Source organism: Pristiophorus japonicus, chromosome 26 (genome assembly GCF_044704955.1).
Source record: "Pristiophorus japonicus isolate sPriJap1 chromosome 26, sPriJap1.hap1, whole genome shotgun sequence".
Classification (NCBI taxonomy): domain Eukaryota; kingdom Metazoa; phylum Chordata; class Chondrichthyes; family Pristiophoridae; genus Pristiophorus; species Pristiophorus japonicus.
The window spans coordinates 7,368,097-7,391,056 of record NC_092002.1 but is presented as its reverse complement, the minus strand read 5'-3'; the positions used below and the strand labels follow the sequence as shown (position 1 = coordinate 7,391,056).

The window sequence follows — 22,960 nt, the reverse complement described above, 5'->3', positions numbered from 1 at the left end:
CCACACCACATTCACATTGTCCTTAAGGATACTGTCAGAGTGACACACACCCGTTTCCTACCATCATCATCACAGGCAGTCCCTCGAAATCGAGGAAGGCTTGCTTCCACTCTAAAAGTGAGTTCTCAGGTGACTGAACAGTCCAATACGGGAGCCCCAGTCCCTGTCACAGGTGGGACAGACAGTGGTTGAGGGAAGGGGAGGGTGGGACTGGTTTGCCGCACGCTCCTTCCGCTGCCTGCGCTTGGTTTCTGCACGCTCTCGGCGACGAGACTCGAGGTGCTCAGTGCCCTCCCGGATGCACTTCCTCCACTTAGGGCGGACTGGTCTTTGGCCAGGGGCTCCCAGGTGCCGGTGGGGATGTTGCACTTTATCAGGGAGGCTTTGAGGGTTGTCCCTGTAACGTTTCCTCTGCCCACCTGGGGCACGTTTGCCGTGAAGGAGTTCTGAGTAGAGCGCTGGCTTTGGGAGCCTCGTGTCTGGCATGTGGACAATGTGGCCCTGCCCAGCGGAGCTGGTCGAGTGTGGTCAGTGCTTCGATGCCGGGGATGTTGGCCTGGGTCGAGGACGCTAACGTTGGTGCGTCTGTCCTCCCGGGGGATTTGTAGGATCTTGCAGAGACACCATTGGTGGTATTTCTCCAGCGACTTGAGATGTCTCCTGTATATGGTCCACGTCTCTGAGCCATACAGGAGGGCGGGTATCACCACAGCCCTGTAGACCATGAGCTTGGTTTACGCCATTACAACAACGACTGCACGTCAAAACAAAAAAATACTTCATTGGCTGTGAAATGCTTTGGAACGTCCGGTGGTCGTGAAAGGTGCAATATAAATGCAAGTCTTTCGATTTTGTTTTTTATGGGTCAGTACGAGATGGGAATGGGACAGGAGGGAGTCTATGGGTCAGTACAGGTCAGTGATGGGGGGCAGGTGAGCTGCCTGGGTCAGTACCTGTTGTGTACATTGTGGGCCGCACCTGACCTGTGAGAGGACACCACTGCAGGTCAGGGCTACAAATAGAGCTGGAGCGCTGGGCCCTGGAACATGGTGGGCGGAGGGGCGGCGAATGAGGGTACGGGGCCCAGGAGAGCCCAGGGGCCCAGGGGCAGCACGGGGCCCAGCCCACACTGTGCGATATGTGCGCGCACTGGGTCCGTGCAGCAGAGCAGGTCTCCAGTCGTCCTGGTTCAACCCTTGCCACTGGACCAAGACCTCGCTCTGTCAAGCCCCGTGTGGTGGCTGGTGTGCAACGGCCACCCCACGTTAAACAAATCCACCCACAGGCTTCTTTCACCCCCTCAACTGGAGTTCAGGACTGGACCATCGGGTCCTTCATTGAAACACCTGTGAACTCGTGTGGAAGCAAGTCATCCTCGTTCGAGGGACCGCCTCTGATGATGATGATGATAATGAATACCTATTGATGATACGGGAGAGACAATGCAATTGCTTCTCAGTCAAGATTACTTTGCCCGAGGCACCTACCAGGTGATCCCCATCTTGAAAGGCAAAGTGTAGTTTGGTGATCCACTGACTGTTGCCGTTCACAAGGATGTCACGCTCCTCACGGAAACGGGCAGTCTGAGGAAATAATTTGTATCGAATTGTTATCTGGTTAATGGTTTACCATAGAAAAGCCAACACACATGGGCGGTGTGGTAGACACTTACAGCACTTGAGTACAATTCCAGCCCAAGATTGCTGGTCTCATGTGACTTCAGGTAGTTTCAATCGAATGGACGCAGTTATTCACTCTATCAAAATGGCCGCTTTGTCTCTGATTGGCTCTCCATTATCACATGACCTGATTGCGGATTGGTTCCCTTGGAGGATAAGCCACACCCAGATGTTTCTCTGGAATGTGTAACGGGAACCGCCCCCCCCCCCCACACCCCGACAAGTTCTAACTGACTTTGCAAAGTGCAATTCGATCCGTTCTGACTTCAAAAGCCACAGAGGATAGATCTCCACCAAGACAGCAAAAACCTCCCAAGTTCCAGCCGAAGTCCCGTACCCCAGCGCAAGTGCGTGCTTCCCCCAGCTGAAGTTCATCCCACATGGGTGTGGCCTCACATCACAATCCAATCCCCAGTTCAACAGTAATTAGCCATCTCACTCAACAGGGCTGCTGTGGGAAATGCATATTGTCACTCATGCCCAGTAAGATTTGCTTTTCCAAGTTCGCGACTGCGGTACAGTGTGAGGGAGCTTTACTCTGTATCTAACCCCGTGCTGTACCTGCCCTGGGAGTGTTTGATGGGACAGTGTAGAGGGAGCTTTACTCTGTATCTAACCCGTGCTGTATCTGCCCTGGGAGTGTTTGATGGGACAGTGTCGAGGGAGCTTTACTCTGTATCTAACCCCGTGCTGTACCTGCCCTGGGAGTGTTTGTCGGGACAGTGTAGAGGGAGCTTTACTCTGTATCTAACCCCGTGCTGTACCTGCCCTGGGAGTGTTTGATGGGACAGTGTAGAGGGAGCTTTACTCTGTATCTAACCCCGTGCTGTACCTGCCCTGGGAGTGTTTGTCGGGACAGTGTAGAGGGAGCCTCTATACGCAGTCTCAGTATTAATCCGTCTTTACGACATCCGAATGCAGTAACGCCTTTTAAACTGGGGTTTCTGCCCAGCCACTGCCACACGGGGAGGGGGTTAGTGTTGCTGGCCCGAGGGTCGATGGTCCGCTCGTGGACCAGAACTCTCCTACCTCCTCTCGGTTTAACATATCCCACTTGTTCATCCTCTTCATCGCGTACACCCGGTCCGTGAGCTTCATCCTCACCACCGCGATCTAGCAGGGAGAAGACAGGGTACTATCAGCGTTCCGGCCGGCCAATGTATCCAGTCACTCGGTTATTATATCTGACAGCAAGGGGCCAGCCCACACTGTGCGATATGTGCGCGCACTCGGTCCGTGCAGCAGAGCTGGTCTCCAGTCGTCCTGGTTAATCCTGGTCTCTGGACCAAGACCTCGCTCTGTCAAGCCCGTGTGGTGGCTGGTGTGCAACGGTCACCCCACGTTAAAATAATCCACCCACAGGCATCTTTCATGAAGTAGTTCAGGATGTAGTTCAGGATCTGAAATAGAAACATAGATAGAAACATAGAAAATAGGTGCAGGAGTAGGCCATTCGGCCCTTCTAGCCTGCACCGCCATTCAATGAGTTCATGGCTGAACATTCAACTTCAGTACCCCATTCCTGCTTTCTCGCCATACCCCTTGATCCCCCTAGTAGTAAGGACTTCATCTAACTCCTTTTTGAATATATTTAGTGAATTGGCCTCAACAACTTTCTGTGGTAGAGAATTCCACAGGTTCACCACTCTCTGGGTGAAGAAGTTCCTCCGCATCTCGGTCCTAAATGGCTTACCCCTTATCCTTAGACTGTGACGCCTGGTTCTGGACTTCCCCAACATTGGGAACATTCTTCCTGCATCTAACCTGTCTAACCCCGTCAGAATTTTATATGTTTCTATGAGGTCCCCTCTCATTCTTCTGAACTCCAGTGAATACAAGCCCAGTTGATCCAGTCTTTCTTGATAGGTCAGTCCCGCCATCCCGGGAATCAGTCTGGTGAACCTTCGCTGCACTCCCTCAATAGCAAGAATGTCCTTCCTCAGGTTAGGAGACCAAAACTGTACACAATACTCCAGGTGTGGCCTCACCAATGCCCTGTACAACTGTAGCAACACCTCCCTGCCCCTGTACTCAAATCCCCTTGCTATGAAGGCCAACATGCCATTTGCTTTCTTAACCGCCTGCTGCACCTGCATGCCAACCTTCAATGACTGATGTACCATGACACCCAGGTCTCTTTGCACCTCCCCTTTTCCTAATCTGTCACCATTCAGATAATAGTCTGTCTCTCTGTTTTTACCACCAAAGTGGATAACCTCACATTTATCCACATTATACTTCATCTGCCATGCATTTGCCCACTCACCTAACCTATCCAAGTCGCTCTGCAGCCTCACAGCATCCTCCTCGCAGCTCACACTGCCACCCAACTTAGTGTCATCCGCAAATTTGGAGATACTACATTTAATCCCCTCATCTAAATCATTAATGTACAGTGTAAACAGCTGGGGCCCCAGCACAGAACCTTGCGGTACCCCACTAGTCACTGCCTGCCATTCTGAAAAGTACCCATTTACTCCTACTCTTTGCTTCCTGTCTGACAACCAGTTCTCAATCCATGTCAGTACACTACCCCCAATCCCATATTAGGTCCTTCATTGCAACACCTGTGAAATCATCCCTTTTTTGGCGTGGAAGCAAGTCATCCTCATTTCAAGGGTCTGCCTATGATGATGATGGCAGTCCACCCCCAATTCATAGAATCAGAGGGGCCAATTAAGGATTGGGGATGGGTGGAATGGCAGAGAAACATAGAAACATAGAATGTAGGTGCAGGAGTAGGTCATTCGGCCCTTCAAGCCTGCACCACCATTCAATAAGATCATTCACCTCAGTACCCCTTTCCTGCTTTCTCTCCATACCCCTTGATCCCTTTAGCCACAAGGGCCATATCTAACTCCCTCCTGAATATATCCAATGAACTAGCATCAACAACTTTCTGTGGTAGAGAATTCCACAGGTTAACAACTCTCTGAGTGAAGAAGTTTCTCCTCATCTCGGTCCCAAATGGCTTACCCCTTATCCTAAGACTGTGACCCCTGGTTCTGGACTTCCCCAACATCGGGAACATTCTTCCTGCATCTAATCTGTCCAGTCCCGTCAGAATTTTATATGTTTCTATGAGATCCCCTCTCATCCTTCTAAACTCCAGTGAATACAGGCCCAGTCGATCCAGTCTCTCCTCATATGTCATTCCTGCCATCCCGGGAATCAGTCTGGTGAACCTTCGCTGCACTCCCTCAACACACGGCTATGGGAAGGGAACGGACTGGGAAGTACCTAGCCATGAATCTCCGGCCATCAATGGGTCTGGGGCAGGTTCGATGGACCAGCTGGTCATCTCCTGCCCATCATTCCCGTTTATATCGTATGTAGGGGCAGCTCTGCATTGCGTCTTGCTTTCAACGCTGTGAAGGTGCAGGGGGAATGAGGGGTGAGCAGGATGGAGTATTTGGGCTTCACGGAGAACAGGAGACTGAAGCTCGGAGGAGTGACCAGAATTGCATCGATACACAGATAAGGAAGTTTGTGATGGAGAGGGAGGTCAGAAAGGGATTTCCTCTCAGCCCATGACAGCTCTCCTGTGTCCAGGGAGGGCTTGGAAGAGCTGCCTTGCTTCTTTTAATGTCTGACATCGAGGGAATCATAGAAACTTACAGCACAGAAGGAGGCCATTTCAGCCCATCGTGTCCGTGCCGGCCGACAAAGAGCTACCCAGCCTAATCCCACTTTCCAGCTCTCGGTCCGTATCCCTGCAGGTTACAGCACTTCAGGTGCACATCCAGGTACTTTTTAAATGTGCTGAGGGTTTCTGCCTCTACCACCCTTTGAGGCAGTGAGTTCCAGACCCCCACCGCCCTCGGGTGAAGAAATTTCTCCTCTAAACCTATCTTATTTTAAATCTATGCCCCCTGGTTGTTGACCCCACTGCTAAGGGAAATAGGTCATGAGAACATAAGAAATAGGAGCAGGAGTAGGCCATATGGTCCCTCGAACCTGGTCCGCCATTTAATACAATCATGGCTGATCCGATCATGGACTCAGCTCCACTTCCCCGCCCGCTCCCCATAACCCCTTATTCCCTTATCGGTTAAGAAACTATCTATTTCTTCAATGTCCCAGCTTCCACAGCTCTCTGAGGCAGTGAATTCCACAGATTTACAACCCTCTGAGAGAAGAAATTTCTCCTCATCTCAGTTTTAAATGGGCGGCCCCTTATTCTAAGATTATGCCCCCTAGTTCTAGTCTCCCCCATCAGTGGAAACATCCTCTCTGCATCCACCTTGTCAAACCCCCTCATAATCTTATACGTTTCGATAAGATCACCTCTCACTCTTCTGAATTCCAATGAGTAGAGGCCCAACCTACTCAACCTTTCCTCATAAGTCCTTCCTATCCACTCTATCTAGACCCCTCATAATGTTATACACCTCAATAAGGTCTCCCCTCAGCCTCCTCTGTTCCAAATAAAACAACCCCAGCCTATCCAATCTTTCCTCAGAGGTAAAATTCTCCAGTCCTGGCAACATCCTTGTATATCTCCTCTGCACCCTCTCCAGTGCAATCACATCTTTCCTGTATTGCGGTGACCAGGACTGCACGCAGTACTCCAGCTTTGGCCTAGCAGTGTTTTAACTCATTAATTTTGCCAGCCACAGTTCAGACATAAAACGCGGAACTCGTCCAACTGCTTCATTAGATAGTGTGCACTTCACGAGGACCCAGGAGGCTATGGATTTACCTTTGTGAGTGAACAAGTCTTTGAAGAGTCGGAATAGACTGGATGCTGGGCGATGCTTCTAATCCCAGAGGGCCTCAGGAATGTGTTGCCAGCTGGAACTCGAGCACATAAATCTAGGCTGACACACTCCCTGCAGTTCCCACCGACACCTGGGAGTCCCTGGCCAAAGACCGCCCTAAGTGGAGGAAGTGCATCCGGGAGGGCGCTGAGCACCTCGAGTCTCGTCGCTGAGAGCGCGCAGAAATCAAGCGCAGGCAGCGGAAGGAGCGTGCGGCAAACCAGTCCCACCCTCCCTTTCCCTCAACCACTGTCTGTCCCACCTGTGACAGATTCCCGCATCGGACTGTACATCAAAAGGGAGTTAGATGTGGCCCTTACGGCTAAAGGGATCAAGGGGTATGGAGAGAAAGCAGGAATGGGATACTGAGGTGAATGATCAGCCATGATCATATTGAATGGTGGTGCAGGCTCGAAGGGACGAATGGCCTACTCCTGCACCTATTTTCTATGTTTCTATGTCACCTGAGAACTCACTTTTAGAGTGGAAGCAAGTCTTCCTCGATTTCGAGGGACTGCCGATGATGATGAGTACCGAGGGAGTGCTGCACTGTCGGAGGGGCAATGCTGAGGGAGTGCCTCACTGTCAGAGGTGCCATCGTTTGGATGGGACGTTAAACCGAGGCCCCGCCTGCTCTCTCGGGTGGCTGTTGTCGGGCTGGGATGGGCGATAAATTCTGACCTTGCCAGCGACGCCCACATCCCGTGAGTTTTTAAAAAGAAGTCAATCCGATCGGGAACTCAGGAGAAACCTCTTTACCCAGAGAGCGGTGAGAATGTGGAACTCGCTGCCACAGGGAGGGGTTGAGGCGAATAGTATCGAGGCATTTAAGGGGAGGCTGGATAAACACATGAGGGAGAAGGGAATAGAGGGTTATGGTGATGGGGCGGGGGAGATGAAGAGGGGTGGGAGGGGGCTCGTGTGGAGCATAAACACCGGCAAGGAGCGGTGGGGCTGAATGAGCTGATCCTGTGCCGTACAATTCAGTGTAATTCGATGCAGTACCAGTCTATTTATCCTGACTTTATAGTCGTGCCAAGTGGAATATTCCTTTGGCCTTGGCTGTGTGAAGACTACTTGTGGGACCCATCCACTAATCTACCTGACATTTAGAGAGGATATATCATCACACAATGACAGGTGGTGGTTCTGGGTTGACAGGGAGCTTGTATTAAAAATCTATTTCCAGTGCCTTGGCACTGGCTCGCTTACCTCACTGAAAGCGCCCCTCCCGATGACTTTCAGGATTTCAAAGTCATTCCCGTGCAGCATCATGTCCTTCACCTTCCTGACGATCGGATGAGCTGGCGAAATACAACACAACAGGACATGAGCAACCCCGGCCCGTCAGTTATATCCAGCAACACTCGAACTCCCACAGGGGATTGAAGCATCTCTGCGGTGTGGGAGGGGTGGAGGGAAGGGAGGACAGAAGAGAGGGAGGGAGGGAGGGACAGAAGAGAGGGAGGGAGGGAGGGACAGAAGAGAGGGAGGGAGGGAGGGACAGAAGAGAGGGAGGGAGGGAGGGACAGAAGAGAGGGAGGGAGGGAGGGACAGAAGAGAGGAAGGGAGGGAGGGACAGAAGAGAGGAAGGGAAGGAGGGAAGGAAGAAATAAATATCGCGCCTTTACAGCCAATGAAGTACGTTTTGGAGTGCAGTCACTGTTGTAAGGTAGGAAACACAGCAGCCAACACAGCGCACAGCAAGTTCCCACAAACAGCAAAGGCTTTTGACAAGGTCCCACACAAGAGGTTGGTGTGCAAAATTAAAGCACATGGTATTGGTGGTAATGTACTGACGTGGATAGAGAACTGGTTGGCAGACAGGAAGCAGAGAGTCGGGATAAACGGGTCCTTTTCAGAATGGCAGGCAGTGACTAGTGGGGTGCTGCAGGGCTCAGTGCTGGGACCCCAGCTATTTACAATATACATTAATGATTTAGACGAAGGAATTGAATGTAATATCTCCAAGTTTGCAGATGACACTAAGCTGGGTGGCGGTGTGAGCTGTGAGGAGGATGCTAAGAGGCTGCAGGGTGACTTGGACAGGTTAGGTGAGTGGGAAAATGCATGGCAGATACAGGAAAATGTGGATAAATGTGAGATTATCCACTTTGGGGGCAAAAACACGAAGGTAGAATATTATCTGAATGGTGACAGTTTAGGAAAAGGGGAGGTGCAACGGGACCTGGGTGTCATGGTTCATCAGTCATTCAAAGTTGGCATGCAGGTACAGCAGGCGGTGAAGAAGGCAAACGGCATGTTGGTCTTCATAGCGAGAGGAATTGAGTATCGGAGCAGGGAGGTCTTACTGCAGTTGTACAGGGCCTTAGTGAGGCCTCACCTGGAATATTGTGTCTAGTTTTGGTCTCCTAATCTGAGGAAGGACATTCTTGCTATTGAGGGAGTGCAGTGAAGGTTCACCAGACTGATTCCCGGGATGGCAGGACTGACATATGAAGAAAGACTGGATCGACTAGGCTTATATTCACTGGAATTTAGAAGAATGAGAGGGGATCTCATAGAAACATATAAAATTCTGATGGGATTGGACATTTTAGATGCGAAGAATGTTCCCGATGTTGGGGAAGTCCAGAACCAGGGGTCACTGTCTAAGGATAAGGGGTAAGCCATTTAGGACCGAGATGAGGAGAAACTTATTCACTCAGAGAATTGTGAACGTGTGGAATTCTCTACTACAGAAAGTTGTCGAGGCCAGTTCGTTAGGTATATTCAAAAGGGAGTTAGATGTGGCCCTTATGACTAAAGGGATCAAGGGGTATGGAGAGAAAGCAGGAATGGGGTACTGAAGTTGCATGATCAACGATGATCATATTGAATGGTGGTGCAGGCTCGAAGGGCCGAATGGCCTACTCCTGCACCAATTTTCTATGTTTCTATGTGATAATGACCCAGATCAGCTGTTTTTTAGTGATGTTGATCGAGGGATAAATATTGGTCTCAGGACACGGGGGATAACTCCCCCAGCTCTTCTGCGAAATATTGGCCGTGGGATCTTTTACATCCACCTGAGAGAGCAGACGGGGCCTCGGTTTAGCTTCTCATCCGAAAGACGGAACCTCTGACTGTGCGGCGCTCCCTCAGCACAACACTGGGAGTGTCAGCCTGGATTTTTCACCATAGCATCATAGAAGTTTACAGCACGGAAGGAGGCGATTTCAGCCCATCGTGTCCGTGCTGGCCAACAAGAAGCTATCTAGCCCAATCCCACTTTCCAGCTCTGGGTCCGTAGCCCTGCGGGTTACGGCACTTCAGGTGCACATGCCAAGTCATGTGATCAAGCCCCTGGAGTGGGACTCGAACCCACAACCTTCTGACTCAGAGCTGAGGGTGCTGCCCACTGAGCCACGGCTGGCGTTGCCTGGAAGGGCGACGGAAGTGGATTCAACAGTAACTTCCAAACGGGAATTGGATAAGTACTTGAAAAGGAAAAATTTCCGGGGCTACGGGGAGAGAGCAGGGGGTACTGGGAGACTAATGGGATCGCTCTCCCAAAGAGCCGGTACAGGCACTGCACTGTGAGAATGGCCCACTGAGCCACAGCTGGGTGCGTATGTGGACGTCAGTGAGAGCAGGAGCTGGTTTGGCTGTGAATCGCCCCCTCACCCCTCATGATTTAAATGGAGAAAGATTGCAAAGTGCCACAGTTCCGCGGGCCATGGGGGTATTGTGCATGAAACACAAAAGGATAGTACGCAGGTACAGCAAGTGATCAGGAATGTCAATGGTATCTTGGCCTTTATTGCAAAGGAGATGGAGTATAAAAGCAGGGAAGTCTTGCTACAGCTATACAGGGTATTGGTGAGGCCACACCTGGAATACTGCGTGCAGTTTTGGTTTCCATATTTACGAAAGGATACACTTGCTTTGGAGGCAGTTCAGAGAAGGTTCACTCGGTTGATTCCGGAGATGAGGGGGTTGATTTGTGAGGAAAGGTTGAGGAGGTTGGGCCTCTACTCATTGGAATTCAGAAGAATGAGAGGTGACCTTATCGAAATGTAGAAGATTATGAGGGGGCTTGACAAGGTGGATGCAGAGAGGATGTTTCCACTGATGGGGGAGACTAGAACTAGGGGGCATAATCTTAGAATAAGGGGCCGCCCATTTAAAACAGAGATGAGGAGGAATTTCTTCTCTCAGAGGGTTGTAAATCTGTGGAATTCGCTGCCTCAGAGAGCTGTGGAAGCTGGGTCATTGAATAAATTTAAGACAGAGATAGACAGTTTCTTAACCGATAAGGGAATAAGGGGGTATGGGGAGCAGGCGGGGAAGTGGAGCTGAGTCCATGATCGGATCAGCCATGATCGTATTAAATGGCGGAGCAGGCTCGAGGGGCCGTATGGCCGACTCCTGCTCCTATTTCTTATGTTCATATGATCGATTTGCCAGCCAACACATACCACCTCGGCTCCCCTGTCTGTTACGGACACAAGCCCACGATGTGTTGTAATTTTCTGCACACCAGACCTTTGGGGAAGGTGGACAAGGAGAGAGAAGCAGGCAGAAACAGAACTTCTTTTCATTTGAGGACACTTACCCCAATTGCCCCAAGTGCAAACTGCAGCCGGGGCCATGGTGGGAGGAAAGACACCTCAAGTCGCTGGAGAAATACCACCAACGATGTCTCCGCAAGATCCTACAAATCCCCCGGGAGGACAGACGCACCAACGTCAGCGTCCTCGACCAGGCCCAACATCCCCAGCATTGAAGCACTGACCACACTCGACCAGCTCCGCTGGGCAGGCCACATTGTCCGTGTTATGTATGTAACTATGTAATTCTTACCACCAGAGGGCGCGACTGTTGGAGTCCTAATGGTCACCTGCACACCTGTGCAGGGCCGGTATAAAAGGTTGGCTGCCATGTTGTTTCGGCACTCTGGAGTTGTAATTAAGAAGACTAAGGTCATACTAAGTTTAGCTCACAGTACTCAACCTTGTGGCGTTCTTGTATACCTAACAATTGGCGACAAGTAACAGAATACGAACCTTCACGCAACTATGGCTGCCGTTAGAATATTAGAGAGATTCGTAGAGGGTGATGATTGGGAAGCTTTAGTCGAGCGTCTCGACCAGTACTTCATGGCCAACGAGCTGGAAGGAGACACTAACGTGGCCAAGCACAGGGCGATTCTCCTCACCGCCTGTGGGCCTAAAATGTACGCCTCATCAAGAATCTGCTCACACCGACAAAACCAACGGAAAAGGAATATACAGAGTTGTGCACGCTGGTTCAGGACCACCTCAAGCCAAAGGAGAGTATCCTCATGGCCAGGTATCGTTTTTACACGCACCATCGCTCCGGGGGCCAGGAAGTGGCGGATTATGTCGCTGACTTGAGACGCCTCGTGGGACCTTGCAATTTTGGAGCTGCGTTGGGACTTTTTCGTGCTGGGCATCAGCCACGAGGTCATTCTTCGAAAACTGCTGGCTGCCAAAACCTTCGACCTGAGCAGGGCCATCGCGATCGCCCAGGCATGCATGGCCACGGGCAATAACACCAAACAGATATCTCCTCAACATCGAAGCTCACCGGCAAGTACTGTGCATAAAATAACGTCACTAGCAGGCCGGACTGCATATGGCAGGACCTATACGTCTGCCGCTGCAAGACCTGTGATGACTCAGAGTCCGCCATTGGGGGTGAATGTGAATCCATTAGCACCGTGTGGGGGTAACCATCGGGCCCATCAATGTCGATTCAAGCACTACGTGTGCAAAGGCTGTGCAACAATGGGGCACCTCCAGCGAATGTGCAAACGTGCTGCGACACACCACGTGGCAGAGGATGATCGATCTGGCGTGGATCACGCAGCACAGGCAACTCAACCCGAGGAAGAAGTGTACGGGGTACACACCTTCACCACCAAGAGCCCGCCTATAATGCTGAAAGTCAAATTAAATGGAGTTCCAGTATCCATGGAGTTGGCCCGGGGGCGAGTCAGTCAATAATGAGCCAGAAGGCTTGCGAGAAACTGTGGGGCAATAAGGCACAAAGGCCCAAACTGAACCCGATTAATGCAAAGCTGCGTACCTACACCAAAGAGCTCATACCAGTCATTGGAAGTGCGGCAGTGAAGGTATCGCATGATGGAGCTGTGCATGACCTATCATTGTGGATTGTTCCAGGCAATGGCCCAACGCTGTTTGACAGAAGCTGGCTAGAAAAGATTAGATGGAATTGGAACGACATCAAAGCACTACCTTCAGTGGATGACGCCTCGTGTGCTCAAGTGCTGAGCAAGTTTCCCTCGCTATTCGAACCAGGCATCGGCAACTTCACAGGCGCCAAGGTACAGATCCATCTAGGCCTCGAAGCACGGCCCGCCCATCACAAAGCTCGGGCGGTTCCGTACATGATGAGGGAGAAAGTCGAGATCGAACTGGACAGACTCCAACGCGAAGGAATCATATCGCCAGTCGAGTTCAAAGAGTGGGCCAGTCCAATTGTTCCGGTGTTGAAAAGCGATGGCACGGTCAGAATCTGCGGAGACTACAAGGTAACGATTAACCGAGTCTCACTACAGGACCAGTACCCGCTGCCCAAGGCGGATGACCTGTTCGCAACGTTAGACGGGGGGGGGGGGGGGGGGGGAAGTCATTCACCAAGTTGGACCTAACCTCCGCCTACATGACACAGGAGCTGGCTGAATCTTCGAGAAAACTGACATGCATCAACACAGAGAGAGCTGTTTATAGACCACAGGCGCCCTTTCGGGATTCGCTTGGCTGCAGCCATTTTCCAGAGAAACATGGAGAGTTTTCTGAAATCTGTTCCGCGCACCGTTATGTTTCAAGACGACATCCTGATCACTGGTCGTGACACCACCTGGAAAAGGTTCGAAGTCGCCTAGACAGAGTGGGACTCAGGCTGAAACGCTACAAGTGTGTTTTCCTGGCGCCAGAAGTCGAATTTTTGGGAGAAAGATTGCAGCAGGTGGCATCAGGCCCACGGACTCAAAGACAGAGGTCATCAAGACTGCACCCAGACCACAGAATGTGACGGAGCTGCGTTCGTTCCTGGGGCTCCTCAACTATTTCGGTAACTTTCTCCCCGGGTTGAGCACGTTGTTGGAGCCTTTGCACATGTTGCTCCGTCAGGGTGAGGACTGGGTTTGGGGCAAATCTCAAGACACAGCCTTTGAGAAGGCCAGGATCCTGCTATGTTCAAATAAGTTACTTGTACACTGTGACCCATGTAAACGTTTAGTGCTAGCTTGTGACGCCTCATCGTACAGGGTCGGCTATGTGTGTTACAGCAAGCCAATGTACTGGGCAACCTCCAACCAGTTGCTTACGCATCTGGAAGTCTGTCTGAGGCTGAGAGAGACTATAGTATGGTCAAGAAAGAAGTGTTAGCATGGGTTAAGAAAATGCACCAATACCTATTTGGACTTCGGTTTGAGCTTGAAACTGACCACAAGCTGCTAATTTTGCTAGTTTCAGAGAGCAAAGGAATAAACACCAATGCTTCATCCCGCATCCAAAGATGGGCACTAACATTATCCGCTTATGACCATGTTATCTGCCACAGACCAGGCACTGAAAACTGTGCCGATGCTCTCAGCCGGCTACCATTACCCATCACTGGGGGTGAACTGGTGCAGCCCGCAGACTTGCTTCTGGTCATGGAGGCTTTTGAGAGCGAGGGGTCACCCATCACAGCTCGCCAGATCAGGACCTGGACCAGCCAAGGATCCTGTGCTATCATTAGTAAAGAGTTGCGTCCTAAATGGAAACTGGTTGGCCGTTCCCGGGGAAATGCAAGATGAAATTAAGCCGCTTCACCAACGCAAAGATGAAATGTCCAACCAGTCGGATTGTCTCATGGGGTAATCATGTGGTTTTGCTAAAAAAAAAGACAGGGCAACGTTTATACATGACCTACACAGTACCCACCCAGATATTGTCATGATGAAGGCAATTGCCAGGTCGCATGTTTGGTGGCCCGGCATTGACTCGGACTTGGAGTCATGCGTGCATCAGTGCAACACTTGCTTACAACTGAGCAGTGCACCAAGGGAGGCTCCATTGAGTCTGTGGTCATGGCCCCCAAAACCGTGGTCCAGGATCCACGTAGATTTTGCCGGCCCCTTTCTAGGAAAGGTGTTTTTAGTAGTAGTGGACGCTTAATCCAAATGGATTGAATGTGTAATAATGTCATCCAGCACGTCCACAGCCACCATTGAAAACCTCCGGGCCATGTTCGCCACCCATGGCCTGCCCGACGTCCTTGTCAGCGACAATGGACCGTGTTTCACCAGCTCGGAATTCAATGAGTTTATGACCCGTAATGGCATCAAGCATGTCAGGTCAGCTCCGTTTAAGCCCGGCGTCTAACGGTCAAGCGGAACGGGCAGTCCAAACAATCAAGCAGAGCATGAAATGCGTGACGACGGCTCCCTGCAGACCCGCTTGTCTCGCATTCTGCTCAGTCACCGCACGCGACCCCACTCACTCACCGGGGTTCCCCCGGCAGAATTGTTAATGAAGAGAGCCCTCAAAACCAGGCACTCCCTAGTCCTCCTGGATCTCAATGATCACGTGGAAACCCGGCGACACCGGCAGAACATGTACCACGGTCGCGCGTCTGTTTCACGTGACATTGATGTTAACGACCCTGTGTTTGTCCTGAATTACGGTCATGGACCCAAGTGGGTTGCTGCCACTGTTTTGGCCCAGGAAGGGAATAGGGTGTTTATAATCAAACTGTTAAATGGCCAAACGTGCAGAAAGCATTTAGATCAGACCAAATTGCGATTTGCTGACAACCAGGAACGACTTGAAGAGGACATCACCATCGATGATCCACCAACACACACCCAACCAACAATCGACCTCGCTGTCAATCACGAGGATGAACCCACCGTTCCTGACAGTCCGGTTAGACCAGCCGTGGGGCAGTACAGCAATGGTCCGGCCAACTCACACACGCCAGGGTTTGAACTTAGACAATCAACCAGGGAGCGAAGGGCTCCGGATCGCCTCAACTTGTAAATAACTTGTACCGAAGACTTTGGGGGAGGGGGGGGGGGGGGAGTGATGTTATGTATGTAACTATGTAATACTTGCCACCAGAGGGCGCGACTGTTGGAGTTCTAATGGTCACCTGCACACACGCGTGCAGGGCCAGTATAAAAGGTTGGCTGCCAGGTTGTTTAGGCACTCTGGAGTTGTAATAAAGAAGACTACGGTCACACTAAGTTTAGCTGACAGTACTCAGCCTTGTGGAGTTCTTGTATACCTAACAGTCCGCATGCCAGACACGAGACTCCCAAAGCAAGCGCTCTACTCGGAACTCCTTCACAGCAGGCGAGCCCCAGGTGGGCAGAGGAAACGCTTCAAGGGCACCCTCAAAGCCTCCCTGATAAAGTACAACATCCCCACCGACACCTGGGAGTCCCTGGCTAAAAGCCGCCCTAAGTGGAAGAAGTGCATCCGGGAGGGCGCTGAGTACCTCGGGTCTCGTCGCCGAGAGCATGCAGAAACCAAGCGCAGTGAGCGGAAGGAGCGTGCGGAAAACCTGTCCCACCCTCCCCTTCCCTCAACCACTGTCTGTCCCACCTGTGACAGGGACTGTGGCTCTCATATCGGACTGTTCAGCCACCTAAGGACTCATGTTAAGAGTGGAAGCAAGTCTTCCTCGATCGCGAGGGACTGCCGATGATGATGATGGGAGGGGAAGTGATAAAATGTGACCTGTGCTGAAGTCCGGACCACTTCTGCTGACGGGCAAGGACAGCTGCTGAGGGAAGAGTGAAGTCATCGTGTGTTAATGACGTCGGGCGCTTAATCCCGGCATCTTGAATACTTGGCCCGGCTCCAACTCTGCAGTGCTAAGCCAGCGAGGGAGTGGCCGAGTTTCTGTTTGCGGATTTAAACCCATCGCTTGACAGCCGCCCTTTCCCCCCTCCCCCACCCCCCCACAACCTCCTCCCCTCGCCGTCGTCACTGGCCGCCCTCCAGCTCGAGTGACCCGCCCGTTAGCGTGCAAGCTTCGGCCGGTTGTTGGACCGCGGGGTGCGTCGCGGCCAAGCCCGCTGCTGTCCTCGCCGGTCGTTCGTGCGTTTGCCAGCAGCACCCACCAGACTGCGATCCAGGGCAGAAATGGTGGACTTTCACACCCACTGTCAGTGTCAGCCGTGGCTCAGTGGGCAGCACTCTCGCCTCTGAGTCGCAAGATTTAAGACAGAGATAGACAGTTTCTTAACCGATAAGGGGATAAGGGCTTATGGGGAGCGGGCAGGGAAGTGGACCTGAGTCCATGATCAGATCAGCCTTGATCGTCTTAAATGGCGGAGCAGGCTCGAGGGGCCGTATGGCCTACTCCTGCTCCTATTTCTTATGTTCTTTTGTAGAAGGTTGTGGGTTCGAGTCCCACTCTAGGAACTTGAGCACAACAAATCTAGGCTGACACTCCCAGTGCAGTGCTGAGGGAGTGCCGCACTGTCGGAGGTGCTGTCTTTTGGATGAGACGTTAAACCGAGGCCCCGTCTGCTCTCTCAGGTGGACATAAAAGATCCCATGGCCTCTATTTCGAAGAAGAGCAGGGGAGTTCTCCCCGGTGTCCTGGGGCCAATATTTATCACTCAATCAACATAACAAAAACAGATCTGGGTCATTATCACATTGTTGTTTGTGGGAGCTTGCTTTGCGAAAGTTGGCTGCCGCATTTCCCACATTACAACAGTGACTGCAGTCCAACAAGTACTTCATTGGCTGCAAAGCGTTTTGAGACACCCAATGCTTGTGAAAGGCGCTATAGAAATGCAAGTCTTTTTTTCATTAATCTAGGGGTGCTGAGGACAGTTCGGACAAATGGACTGTGAGTACTGACCCGACCCAGACCACCAACAACAATAACTTTATATAGCACCTTTAACATAGTAAATTACTGAAATTCTTTGAGGATATAACGAGCATGTGGATAGAGGTGTACCGATGGATGTGGTGTATTTGGATTTCCAAAAGGCATTCGATAAGGTGCCACACAAAAGGTTACTGCAGAAGATAAAGGTACGCGGAGTCAGAGGAAATGTATTAGCATGGATCGAGAATTGGCTGGCTAACAGAAAGCAGAGAGTCGGGATAAATGGGTCCTTTTCGGGTTGGAAATCGGTGGTTAGTGGTGTGCCACAGGGATCGGTGCTGGGTAGACAACTGTTTACAATATACATAGATGACCTGGAAGAGGGGACAGAATGTAATGTAACAAAATTTGCAGATGACACAAAGATTAGTGGGAAAGCGGGTTGTGTAGAGGACACAGAGAGGTTGCTAAGAGATTTGGATAGGTTAAGCGAATGGGCTAAGGTTTGGCAGATGGAATACAATGTCGGAAAGTGTGAGGTCATCCACCTTGGAAAAAAAACAGTAAAAGGGAATATTATTTGAATGGGGAGAAATTACAACATGTTACAGTGCAGAGGGACCTGGGGGTCCTTGTGCATGAATCCCAAAAAGTTAGTTTGTAGGTGCAGCAGGTAATCAGGAAGGCGAATGGAATGTTGGCCTTCATTGCGAGAGGGATGGAGTACAAAAGCAGAGAGGTCCTGCTGCAACTGTACAGGGTATTGGTGAGGCTGCACCTGGAGTACTGCGTGCAGTTTTGGTCACCTTACTTAAGGAAGGATATACTAGCTTTGGAGGGGGTACAGAGACGATTCACTAGGCTGATTCCGGAGATGAGGGGGTTACCTTATGATGATAAATTGAGTAGACTGGGTCTTTACTCGTTGGAGTTCAGAAGGATGAGGGGTGATCTTATTGAAACATTTAAAATAATGAAAGGGATAGACAAGATAGAGGCAGAGAGGTTGTTTCCACTGGTCGGGGAGACTAGAATTACGGGGCACAGCCTCAAAATACGGGGGAGCCAATTTAAAACCGAGTTGAGAAGGAATTTCTTCTCCCAGAGGGTTGTGAATCTGTGGAATTCTCTGCCCAAGGAAGCAGTTGAGGCTAGCTCATTGAATGTTTTCAAGTCACAGATAGATAGATTTTTAACCAATAAGGGAATTAAGGGTTATGGGGAGCGGGCGGGTAAGTGGAGCTGAGTCCACGACCAGATCAGCCATGATCTTATTGAATGGCGGAGCAGGCTCGAGGGGCTAGATGGCCTACTCCTGTTCCTAATTCTTATGTTCTTATGTTCTTATGTTCAAAACAACCCAAGGCGCTTCACAGCAGCGTTATCGAACAGAATTTGACACCGAGCCACATAAGAGCAAGAGTTTCTGTAGGGTTATAAAAAGGAAAAGGTTGGTCCCTTAGATGCCGAGACCGGGGAACATAGAGGTAGCAGAAACTCTGAACAAATATCAGCCTTTACGATAGAGGACACTAACAATATTCCAACAGTGGATAGTCAAGGGGCTATAGCAGTGGAGGAACTTAACACAATCACAATCACTAAGGAGGTGGTACTCAGTAAGATAATGGGACTAAAGGCAGATAAATCCCCTGGACCTGATGGCTTGCATCCTAGGGTCTTAAGAGAAGTAGCAGCAGGGATAGTGGATGCATTGGTTGTAATTTACCAAAATTCCCTGGATTCTGGGGAGGTCCCAGCAGATTGGAAAACTGCAAATGTAACGTCCCTATTTAAAAATGGAGGCAGACAAAAAGCAGGAAACTATAGACCAGTTAGCCTAACATCTGTGGTTGGGAAAATGTTGGAGTCCATTATTAAAGAAGCAGTAGCAGGACATTTGGAAAAGCAACACTCGGTCAGGCAGAGTCAGCATGGATTTATGAAGGAGAAGTCATGTTTGACAAATTTGCTGGAATTCTTCAAGGATGTAACGAACAGGGTAGATAAAGGGGAACCAGTGGATGTGGTGTATTTGGACTTCCAGAAGGCATTTGACAAGGTGCCACATAAAAGGTTACTGCACAAGATAAAAGTTCACAGGGTTGGGGGTAATATATTAGCATAGATAGCGGATTGGCTAAATAACAGAGAACAGAGAGTTGGGATAAATGGTTCATTCTCTGGTTGCCAACCAGTAACTAGTGGGGTGCCGCAGGGATCAGTGCTGGGACCCCAACTATTTACAGTCTATATTAACGACTTGGAAGAAGGGACTGAGTGTAACGTAGCCAAGTTTGCTGACGATACAAAGATGGGAGAAAAAGCAATGTGTGAGGAGGACACACAAAATCTGCAAAAGGACATAGACAGGCTAAGTGAGTGGGCAAAAATTTGTCAGATGGAGTATAATGTCAGAAAGTGTGAGGTCATGCACTTTGGCGGAAAAAAAATCAAAGAGCAAGTTATTATTTAAATGGAGAAAGATTGCAAAGTGCTGCAGTACAGCGGGACCTGGAGGTACTTGTGCATGAAACACAAAAGGATAGAATGCAGGTACCGCAAGTGATCAGGAAGGCCAATGGAATCTTGGCCTTTATTGCAAAGGGGATGGAGTATAAAAGCAGAGAAGTCTTGCTACAGCTATATAAGGTGTTGGTGAGGCCACACCTGGAATACTGCATGCAGTTTTGGTTTCCATATTTACGAAAGGATATACTTGCTTTGGAGACAGTTCAGTGAAGGTTCACTCGGTTGATGCCAGAGATGAGGGGGTTGACTTATGAGGAAAGGTTGAGTAGGTTGGGCCTCTACTCATTGGAGTTCTGAAGAATGAGAGGTGATCTTATCGAAACGTATAAGATCATGAGGGGGCTTGACAAGGTGAATGCAGAGAGGATGTTTCCACTGATGGGGGAGACTAGAACTAGTGGGCATGATCTTAGAATAAGGGGCCGCCCTTTTAATATAGAGATGAGGAGAAATTTCTTCTCTCAGAGGGTTGTAAATCTGTGGAATTCGCTGCCTCAGAGAGCTGTGGAAGCCGGGACATTGAATAAATTTAAGACAGAGATAGACAGTTTCTTAAACGATAAGGGGATAAGGGGTTATGGGGAGCGGGCGGGGAAGTGGAGCTGAGTCCATGATCGGATCAGCCATGATCGTATTAAATGGCGGAGCAGGCTCGAGGGGCTGAATTACCTACTCCTGCTCCGATTTCTTATGTTCTTATAAGGAGATATTGGAGACAGGTGACCAGAAGCTTGGTCGAAGATGTAGGTTTTCAGGAGCGTCGTAAAGGAGAAGAGAGAGAGGCGGAAGGTTTAGGGAGGAGAGCTTGGGGCCCAGGCAACAGAAGGCTACGGCCACCGATGGTGAGGTAACGTAGAAGAGGAACGCAGAGATCTCGAAGGGTTGTGTGTCTGGAAAATCGAGGCACTGATGGGTGAACGGGAGTAGAGGTGAGTTAGGACACGGGCAGCGATCTCGGTATGTGTTTGAAGTTGGAAAAACAAAGGTAGTATCAGTAATAATGACCATGAAACTACCGGATTGTCGTAAAACCCATCGGGTTCACTAATATCCTTTAGGGAAGGAAATCTGCCGCCCTTACCCGGTCTGGCCGATATGTGATTCCAGACCCACAGCAACGTGGTTGACCCTTAACTGCCCTCTGAAATGGCCCAGCGAGACACTCCGTTTTATAAGGCGACTCACCACCACCTTCTCGAGGGGCAATTAGGGACGGGCAAAAAATGCCGGCCTTGCCAGCGACGCCCACATCCCAGGAACGAATATATATTTTTAAAAAGCATGAGACCCTCTGCTCTGTACCGCTGACTACAACGAGCGGTTTATTTTGACCTGATTGGCTATCAGGGCCTTCCGGTTATGGAAAAGTCCTGGTGAAGGGCTGAGCCACCTTTCATATTGGGCAGTCATGCCATCGTTACGTCTCCACGGTTATCAGTGCCGCCTGATACCGTTCCTGGCTCAGTGCCGGCTCTGGTACATGTACAGAACACACCGGGCATAAGGGAACGATTCACCTCTCTCCAGTATTGTACAGAGGATGGAGTCATTATCATAGGAGTCGAGGATGACTTGCTTCCACACTCAAAAATGAGGGAGTTCTCCCGGTGTCCTGGGGCCAATAGTTATCCCTCAACCAGCATAACAGAAAACAGATGATCTGGTCATTATCACATTGCTATTTGTGGGACATAAGAACATAAGAAATACGAGCAGGAGTCAGCCATTCGGCCCCTCGAGCCCGCTCCGCCATTCAATAAGATCATGGCTGATCCGATCATGGACTCAACTCCACTTCCCCGCCAGCTCCCCATAACCCTTGACTCCCTTATCATTCAAAAATCTGTCTATCTCCACCTTAAATATATTCAATGACCCAGCCTGGGAGCTTGCTGTGCGCAAATTGGCTGCCGCATTTTTCCCACATTACAACAGAGATCACACTCAAAAAAATGCTTCATTGGCTGCAAAGCGCTTTGGGACGTCCGGTGGTCGTGAAAGGCGCGACAGAAATGTACGTCCTTCGTTCTTTCTTACCCCACACGAGGAAATCCACGATGTGTTTCTGGTCGGTTAAAGACGAACTGCTCAGCTCCTCGAACACACAAACCAAGACATCCAGCAGCCCCTCGATGCCCAGTAACCTCCCCGTGACAATCAGCATCTCCAGCTCCCTCAGTCGCACCTCTGCCGACATGCCCCTCCTCGAGTCACTCAAATTTTCAATGCAACAAATTCAGCAAATAATTGAACATTTTCCCCCCTTGAGTTTTTAAATTGGACGAACTTATCTTGGCCCGTTTTGTCGGACGATGTTTTCTCCCTCCTTCTCTCGTTCCTCTTGCTTTGCCCTCTGCTGCACACTGACCAACTGGTTGCCTGTTATAAACCCCTCACACACCCTGCGGGCATGCCTCTTAAAGCAAGAATTAGCATTGCACACTTAATATTTTGTAGTGTGTAATTTTTTTTTAAAGCATATATTCCTATGGCAAAACATTGTGTTTGTTGTGATAGCTATCAATGCTGGGCACTGGACTGCAATTTTCACACTTATTGTGACCAATGCCATTATCAATTAGTTGCAGGCAAATCACACATTGGTTAGATACAGAGTAAAGCTCCCTCGACACTGTCCCATCAAACACTCCCAGGGCGGGTACAGGGGGTTAGATACAGAGTAAAGCTCCCTCTACACTGTCCCATCAAACACTCCCAGGGCAGGTACAGCATGGGGTTAGATACAGAGTAAAGCTCCCTCTACACTATCCCATCAAACACTCCCAGGGCAGGTACAGTACGGGGTTAGATACAGAGTAAAGCTCCCTCTACACTATCCCATCAAACACTCCCAGGGCAGGTACAGTACGGGGTTAGATACAGAGTAAAGCTCTCTCTACACTGTCCCATCAAATACTCCCAGGTCAGGTACAGCACGGGATTAGATACAGAGTAAAGCTCCCTCTACACTGTCCCATCAAACACTCACAGGGCAGGTACAGCACGGGGTTAGATACAGAGTAAAGCTCCCTCTACACTGTCCCATCAAACACTCACAGGGCAGGTACAGCATGAGTTAGATACAGAGTAAAGCTCCCTCTACACTGTCCCTTCAAACACTTCCAGGGCAGGTACAGCACGGGGTTACATACATAGAAA

General features: G+C 50.2%; 1 protein-coding gene across 1 annotated transcript in view; it reads right to left on the bottom strand.

Annotated features, from left to right (window-relative positions):
* Positions 1–21,998, bottom strand: part of LOC139239029 (myotonin-protein kinase-like) — a 34,266-nt gene extending 12,268 nt beyond the window's left edge. The window contains exons 1-4 of the mRNA XM_070867532.1: positions 21,839–21,998; positions 7,652–7,743; positions 2,709–2,792; positions 1,488–1,583 (exon numbers count right to left, since the gene is read on the bottom strand). Coding sequence (XP_070723633.1) covers positions 1,488–1,583; positions 2,709–2,792; positions 7,652–7,743; positions 21,839–21,998 — 432 coding nt within the window. The remainder of the gene's footprint in view (positions 1–1,487; positions 1,584–2,708; positions 2,793–7,651; positions 7,744–21,838) is intronic.
* Between the last annotated feature and the right edge of the window lie 962 nt (positions 21,999–22,960).